The following is an 8,371-nucleotide window of genomic DNA, read 5'->3' as shown; positions in this document are numbered from 1 at the left end:
TATAAATATAGAGAAATTACAAACATGAAGACAGAGGACACGTTGAACCAGAGATGAAGGTGAAAACATGTGAATGCTGATGAAAAGTCACTGTAATCAATTCAACTGCATAAAATTAAAAATTAAATCATAGAGAAAAAAGAAATCAATGATAAAAACAYGTAGGATTAGATTGATAAAATACCATACATGCTATTAATTACTACAATAAAAGAATGAAAGACAAAACAGACATTTAAAAAATCTTTTAATTGTTAAAATCAAGCAAGAGTTCATAACAAAGAYGAAAAGTCTCAGAAGGTCCTTAACCGACAGGATGGCAGGAGAATGATGAATGAATGAACGGATTAGGGCAGGGCAATACAGGAATATTCACCTTTTATTTATTTATATAAACTCTCAGTGTTGAACTTTGTTAAAGTATAATTATTAATGCCTTTAAAAACTAAACTGTGCGATTGAGTGAAAGAGTTTTAGGATTGCCCGTCCCTAAAACAGAGCGAGACAGGATGGATGGGTGGGGGTGGGGGGTGACGTGGTAGTAGTCGTATTGTTAGTTACTAACAGTGATCTCCGCGGTGCACTGCGGACAGCGTTGACCCCTTACCGCCTCCTGCGACTGGCTCTTGCTCATGATGGACAGAAGGGTCTGCAGGAGGACGTCCAGCAGGGACTCCACCATCATCTCCACCTCTTCCTGCACCGACGTGTCCTGGAGGAGATGATGTGAAAAAAAAGGTGAAGGGAATGTTACAAAATGCAGAGGAGACTGGGGATTCTGATGTTATCAGTCCATGAAATGGACGTTATTGGGCATTATCAGTCCCATCCAATGGCTTCAGAGGGTCCCTGCTGTGCCTTCTGGGCTTTCAGGCTGTCCYGACAGTGCCCYCTAGTGGRTTAGTATATTAATGACAATGAATGTGTAAATAACCAAAACATATAGTATTAATTTTTTTTGTATACGTGTTGTACTCAAACCCTAGTCTACCACTCTCTGATCCGACACTCTACCCATTGCCCTATTGGAAGGCCACAATATGCATTCGTCGGAGGTTAGTGCTAACCACGTCATCTGCTCTAAGGTTAACCTTGGTGGCTTTAAGCCTCATATTAACCAGCTGACAATCGGAARCCATTCTATGGGACGGGGAACCTGCTAACCGGCACAGGCGGGACATTATGAAGCCTTTCTAGAGGACTGATAACACCTAATAACGTCCATTTCATGGTTGATAACATCCGAAGCGGGTGCAGGAGAGAAGAAATGTGGGGAGGAGGAAGTAGAAATAATAAAAGGAAAACAGAAGTTTAAAAAAGGAAAGCAAAAAAATGATGTAAATGAGTTTGACACCCTGATCATACCTGTATATCATACCTGACCCCCTCCAACTGGATGGACATTTAAATATGTGTGAGAACGAGTTTTRTTAATATAAAACACATAACAGTGTAGAGTGTGTGTGTTACCAGTGAGCTGCTCTTGATGATGGAAAATATGGAGCTGAGTATTCCTGAGCAGATCAGCAGCTCTTTCTGTTGCCTCAGATGGAGATGGATGTGATGCAGGACCACCGGGAGCAGGATCCTCCGAGACTCTGAGTGCAAACACACAAACGCCTGTTAAAGAGTCGCTCATTATTTGCATTTTAAAGCWTTTTACACTCAGAATTTAAATTAGCAGATTACTGTAAACTGATTAAAAGTGATTAAAACAACGTTGGTTTTAATGAACTCACCAGTGATCTACAAATCCTGGTTTTCTTTAGCTCGTTTTTGCTTTTTTTTTTTGTTTTAATTTTAAAAACACACAAAGCTGTTWTGTCATGAAGTAATAACAATCAGAGGAGGATAATGTGACGTGTTTATGATAAGAGTCGTTTTTGAAACATTTACCAGGGAAGGAGAAGAGCCTGCTGTCCACGGTTCGAGCGATGGACTGCAGCTTGACCACGTCCATGGACTGGCCGATGTGGACTGTAGATGGCATGCTGCCCAGAGTRCCGCGCACGAACTCTGCCACCTCCTGAACCGTGAACATCTGCAGCAGCTCGTCAAAGATGGCCGGGAACGAGTTCAACAGAGCCGCCTGAAGAGAGGCGAGAAAAACAAAAAAGAGTAAACGACAAGATGAGGAGAAGAGTCGCAGGAAAACGCAGAGGTGGAAGAAGAAGGTTAATGATGTCAGTTTGTGTGACTGTGATGGAGAGAAGACATGTCCGTGGTTTCTGTGGAACAACAGAGATGAGTCAGAGCGATCACAGAGAGAAACTGATGGAATCTTTTCATCTCACACAGGTGTGCACCTGAGCAGCAAACCACCTTCTTCACAAGCTCTGTTAGGTTTCAAACAGGCTTTAATCGTTTCAAAAGAAGCTTCAAGCTCAAGCAGCCAAACAAAATAATTCATTTCTTTATTAAGTCAGAGCTTTYTGGAACACAGCTGTTCACCTGGTCTGAAGGTTCCAGGAAAATGAGCCAATTACAAGATCGAAGGAGAAATATTAAACAGACAAAAGGAGTAAAATTATTTCAAAAATCTTGTCAGGGAAAAGTGAGATCATTTATAATTCATAAGCGTGATGAAGAACACAAGGACTAAGTCACTAGACGGTTTGAGGAAATTATTTAAAAAAGTGAAGGAGTTTGCAAAAAATATGTTTTACATTTTGTAAAAATCAACTCGACATAGCCATGTTGAGATGTTGATATTATGCAAAAGTGGTAGGTGACTTACTTTTTGTTAGGTTTTCAACCATAACTGATACGATATTATTTTTGATTAGAACACTGATTAGATGTTGGCGTTTTAATCATTAGAATTCAGCCATGAAACATTGATTCAGTAACATCTTTTCAACATTGGTCCTTTGGTTAGAATTGGATGATTGTTTGATGGTTGATTCACCATCAATCGTCAAACTCAACCAAAAATCAACTTTTTGACCATAATTCAACACTTTTGCTATCTGGAAGGTCAGAGTTGTGATGTCTAAAAGGTGCAGGACAAACTAAATTTAACAAAGTTTTTCTGCACTCACTGCATTTTCACACAAAAATAATTAAATAAATAAAAATTATTTATTTGCAAAATGTGCTTTATGGCAGTCCAAGTTTTCTTAGATGCTTAAGTTTGTATTAATGTCTTCATCACATGTATTATATAAAAAAATAATCATTTAGTGTCGTGCCACATATATCTGAGCAAAAACAAATCCTCCATCCGTTAGAATGAACATCAAAAATCCACTGTAATAACTTTAAAGGGGACATTTCTGCAAAATCCCCTTTTTTAGYTGTTAAATACATTTTGGTGTGGACTTGGAGGCTCTAAGGGGCAGAAAAGTTTAATTTAGTCACTCCTGGTTCTTCAAAGATACAGTATGTTTATATTTTTTGGGTCACATTTTTCAGCCCGTTCAGTTTTCTCTGTTTTCTATGATGTTTTCTGAACTATTACATCAAATTATCTGCAATGGAATTACCAATTTAGGTTTGGACTTACCAACTACAATTTCCTCGTCTTAATTCTCCTCTGGTTCTGGGTCAGACTCTGGTTCTGGTTCTGGGTCAGACTCTAGCTCCAACACGTAAGGCTGGATGCACAAGTCTTCCCTTGTTGAAATATTTTAATTTCATTGTAAATAAAATGTTTCTAGAAAACACTAACCCACTCTCTCAAGCTGGAGTGGACCAGTCTGGAAGCCGGAGGGGGCGGGGCTTGAAGTGTCTTAAAGGAACAGTAACAAAACGAGCTGCTTTGAGACACACAGCAGAAACGTTGTRAAAGAGAAGCTGGTAGAGTTAGACTAAGGAGGAATTCAGACCAAAACTTTGTAGTTCTACTTTATAAAGACCCAACTGAATGATTTAAATGTGAAAAGGAAGGATTTAAAAGCAGGATATGTCTACTTTAAAATCTATTTAACACACTATAACTGTATAGAATAACTGCTATTTAATATCCTTGTTCTTGATACATATAATTGTATGAAACAGTCTGTGAATTATGTATTAAAATGATGCAAATATGTATTTATAGCAGTTTTTAATGGGGAGTAGTTAAATAGGAGACGTGTGAGATGGTTTGTAGGACAGATGTGACTCGGTGCAGAACAATCAGGCTGTGCAGGATCACAGGTGTGTGTTGTCAGACTCACATACAGCTGAAAACACAAGCAGTGACTCTGAGTTTCACACAACAACTGGGACTCGTTGGTTTCTTTCAGACGTCTACTTACTGACAGAGGCGGCGGCCGCAGAGCGTTGGAGCTCGAGGCCTGAGAGCAGCCGAGCGGCCCGCTGTTAGGAACCTGTCCCGGGACCGAGGTCTGGGTTTGGCCCAGAGCTGAGATTAGTGTTAAGGGAGTGGCGGGCCCAATTATGGGACATGGAGCCAGATTTGAGCCCGGACAAGGCTGGGAGCCCTGCGGTGCGTGGGTAAGGAATCGGGACCCGATTGAAGGGAAATCAGGGCAGATCGAAAGAGAAAGTGAGGAACGGAGGAAAGGAAAGGTCCAAGGTACAAAAAGAAACAGGTGAGGAAGGAGATAGAAGTCAAACAAAAGCAGCTAGGAGGTGATGGAAAACAAACTGAGCTACATGAAGATAAACAGAAACTCACTGAGGGGTTGCTTTGCTCACCTGGGTGAAGATGAGGGTCTCGGAGTTGCGGCTGTCCAGGCTCAGGACGAAGCGGATGGATTGAAAGAGCTCCTGGATGCTGGTGCGAAACTGCTCCTCCTCCATGCCGCAGGTGGCCCGGGAGTACAGGATCCGGGACTGGATGATGAACTTAAACAGATACTCCAGGGCCTGAGGATTGTTTGTGTGCGACGAGAAATAAAAGGGAGGAAAAAGTCGAATCTTGTAAAATGATCCAGTCTGGTTGGTTATACTGTGTTTATAGTTGTACTGATGTTCATTAAATAAAACCAGGCTTCATCTCTCACCAAAAACTTCTTACATGAAAGAGAACTGAAGGAAATAAAGCGAGCCGACAGAAACAAGCTCAAACCAAGTGAGGCTTCTGAAAAATGAATAAAAAAGTCTGATTCTGAACCCAGAAGCTGCAGGATGTGTCAAAACTGTCCTCAATTATTCACACCGTCCACTTCTACATGACAGTGTGACCCATTTGGGATGAATACTTGAGTTCAATTAATATTTTAAACCGTTGAGCAGCTTTGTTGGATAAATTTTGAACATTTTTTAAAAATTGCACATTTTTAAAAGCCTTTTTTTTTCCTGCAAAACTGAACAGTCTGCTGTTTGTCCAAAAAGCAGAGACACCAAACAGAAAACTGAACGTTTGAAAAAAGTTCCTTTAAAACAAAGCAAATTTATGTGTTATTAGATAAATCAAAGCAGATGCAGAGATGTTTGAGAATTGTTAAACTAAAGATTAAGGTCTTTATGTTGGAGTAAATCAGAGCAACATGTAGGTTTCTGTCAGCCTCTATGTTCAGCTCTGTGTTTGCTGCTCAGAGTGATAAAACCCACTGACAGCAGCTTCCAGCTGCTTCTCACCCTCATGGCTTCCTGGATGTGGTCCTGTCTGACCACCTCGGCCGAGCGGYCCATGTACCACTTCAGACAACGGATCAGCTCTCTGAAACACAAACATGTAACGGTCAGTGGTCCTGATTTTAGATTTCAGAATCTAATCTGTACATTTGAGCTTGTTCTAGATTCATTTCACTTAAAACATGTTGTGAAGACGACACTGTTGATTGTTGAGAGAGTTTTAAATGAACAAATTCTACTACTTTTTCAGCTAATAATGCACATATATTAGTAAATAGTTGCTAATTTCTACATGTCAGTAGTGTTTTAATAGTTTTTCTGAGGGAAGCATTAACTTTATTTGGTACCACTTTATAATGAGGCTCCCCTTGTTTATGGCTTATATTTATAAGCCATAAACAAGTTATTAATTCTGTTTTTGTGTGACAGCAGCAGCACAAACACTTCCTGACTGCATCTCAAACAGGAGCACCTAATAAAAGTGTAAACATAATAAGTTGTTGTTTTTTTCTTTGAACCATCTGCAAAAAAAAATGGCATTAAGACGAAACCAGGAAGTAAAGCTGTGGATTAAAGAGATTAAAAAATAAGCTCTTTGAGAAAAAGGGTTGAAACTGATTTGAATGATATTCTCTGTTTGTTTATCATTACGAGCCTCATTTCTTTAACTTTTATTTCTTTTGTACATTATTGTTTGTATTTTAACCCTGTTTTATGTCAGCTATAATAAAAGAAAAAAAACAGGCTGCTGTAAAAATAGAAAACAAATACTAATTATCATAATTCCCTTTTTCCCCCGATTCACTTTGAATTTTTCTGCACATGCAGAGAAAATCTGTCAGAGAAAAAGGAAAGGAGGAATCAAAACGGTTGCAACATGCTACAGACACAATAGACTGACTAAATAAATAAATAAATAAATAAATAAATAAATAAATAAATAAATAAATAAATAATGTTGTAAACATAGTGCAGGAACTGACTTATAGGCCAGAGCTCCAGCAAAATGTTTCTGGATGTATGTGTCCATCACCGGCCTGAAGTGGTAATATTTACTGTCCCTGAGCAGGTTGATGATGAAAACCTGAAAGAGAAGAAACAGAAAGAATCAATGAATGAGTGAGGCAATGAGGTATTTAAAGAAAAGAAACATAAAAATGTTAAACTGTTTAGACATGAAAGAAAGGATCAACAGATACAGATACGGTTTTTCTATYTGAATTTGTGCTTTGAGAACATGTTTTATTTCATAAATCAACAAATTCTCAAGTCAGGAACCTGATGTCAGTTTGTCTCAGTTTGTGTTGTTGTTAAAGATCTGCAGCTGACGRCAACTTTTACAACAAAATCTCATCAGTTTTAGGTTTTATTTGATGAGTTTGTGTTTGCAACATTTGGACACTCGACAACAAACCTAAATMAAACTAACGTTTCATTTCTGTTACTAATCTGTCCTCAGTTTGATGACTTTTATGTAGCTCTGCTTTAAAATATTTCTTTGATTTACTTGTTTTTTTTCCCTCTTTTGTTTGTGTTCACTTACCAAAGACTGGAACACGAGGGGTCCATATTTGTCTGTGTTGTCATCCAAGATGGAGAACAAAGTGTCCAGAATGTCTTGGAGAAACTGGAAGACAAACATGTCGTTACACTAAAACCTGTTGGATTATTGGGAACAGGAAGCTGATTGGAAGTTGATGGTTCATCATGTGGCTGCAGAAAAACAGACATTTTTACAGTCTAATAATAGATAAAACACAATGAGTCATTGTGTGTCCAGCTTTAGAGAAAACGGAGCGGTTTGTTGAGAAACTAACACATGATGCAAGAGCCAGCAAACCCTGTCCTGTTAGTAACACWGACGGTTCTCTTCATTGTGACCTGGTTATCTGAACAATCACAGCTGATAGCTGCTTGTTGCAGYGATGGAGGCTAAATTAAACATATGCAGTTTGTCTTTTTTTCAGTGTCAGATTGACTCAAAGGTCAGAGTAAAGGTCATCGCTGACGGCTCCGTCAGCCCTGACTGAACATGGCAGCCTGATGGTCTTCATCAAGCCACTCATCCACTCTGCTGTTTGAAATCTACTTCACAGAAATGGGGGAGAAAAAGTCATTAACTGCAGATAAATTAAACAGTGTTGAAATGGGCTGCCAGTAGTTTCACACCTCAGATGACAYGAGCTGCCAGACGACACTCTTTAAATCCCATAACTGGGACAAGGACAGGAAATGATGGCCTGCAGACATCACACGACGGCACGAGACGCCTCTAAACAGCGTCAAAACACTAAAATTAAAACAACTAACTAAAGAACAATAAATCTGTCAGGGTAGAAGTGTTTCACCTAAATATTTTCTTCTCCAGTCTGGTGTGWGAAATTATTCTAATTCTCAGTTTTTCATACAATGTGTCTAGGATCTATTATGTTTTGATGAAATAAAAAACAGAATAATAAAACCTGTCTGTCTTTGCATTGCTGTCAGACTGAACCTCACCTTGACTATTTCCTCTCCGCTGACATGTCGAAGACGCCCGAGGATGTCCATGACCCGGTCAGGATGAGCCTTCCACTTCAGCAGAGCCAGCAGGTCCACTGAAACAAACACATGTTCAGAATTTAAAAGAAAAAAAACTGTCGCCTTGTAGCAAATCTTCTGTATCTTCAGGATAATTGTTCTCTGTTATGAAGTAACAGGAGCTTAAATTATTTTTTCTGTTTATTATCAGTGGCTGCTGAAAGGTTGCCTGGATGGATGGATGGATGGATGGATGGATGGATGGATGGATGGATAACGGATGGATGGATGGATGGATGGATGGATGGATGGATGGATGGATGGA

General features: G+C 39.3%; 1 protein-coding gene across 1 annotated transcript in view; it reads right to left on the bottom strand.

Annotated features, from left to right (window-relative positions):
- dock3 (dedicator of cytokinesis 3) overlaps positions 1-8,371 on the bottom strand; it is a gene marked incomplete in the record, with an annotated part of 147,558 nt that overhangs the window by 15,269 nt on the left and 123,918 nt on the right. The window contains 9 exon segments of the mRNA XM_014016064.1: positions 566-712; positions 1,471-1,598; positions 1,897-2,089; positions 4,242-4,427; positions 4,645-4,815; positions 5,530-5,611; positions 6,510-6,610; positions 7,070-7,153; positions 8,026-8,123. Of these exon segments, the coding sequence (XP_013871518.1) occupies positions 566-712; positions 1,471-1,598; positions 1,897-2,089; positions 4,242-4,427; positions 4,645-4,815; positions 5,530-5,611; positions 6,510-6,610; positions 7,070-7,153; positions 8,026-8,123 (1,190 nt within the window).

Source organism: Austrofundulus limnaeus, unplaced genomic scaffold (assembly GCF_001266775.1).
Source record: "Austrofundulus limnaeus strain Quisiro unplaced genomic scaffold, Austrofundulus_limnaeus-1.0 Scaffold137, whole genome shotgun sequence".
In the NCBI taxonomy this organism is placed as follows: Eukaryota; Metazoa; Chordata; class Actinopteri; order Cyprinodontiformes; family Rivulidae; genus Austrofundulus; species Austrofundulus limnaeus.
This window is presented reverse-complemented; position numbering and strand designations above follow the sequence as displayed.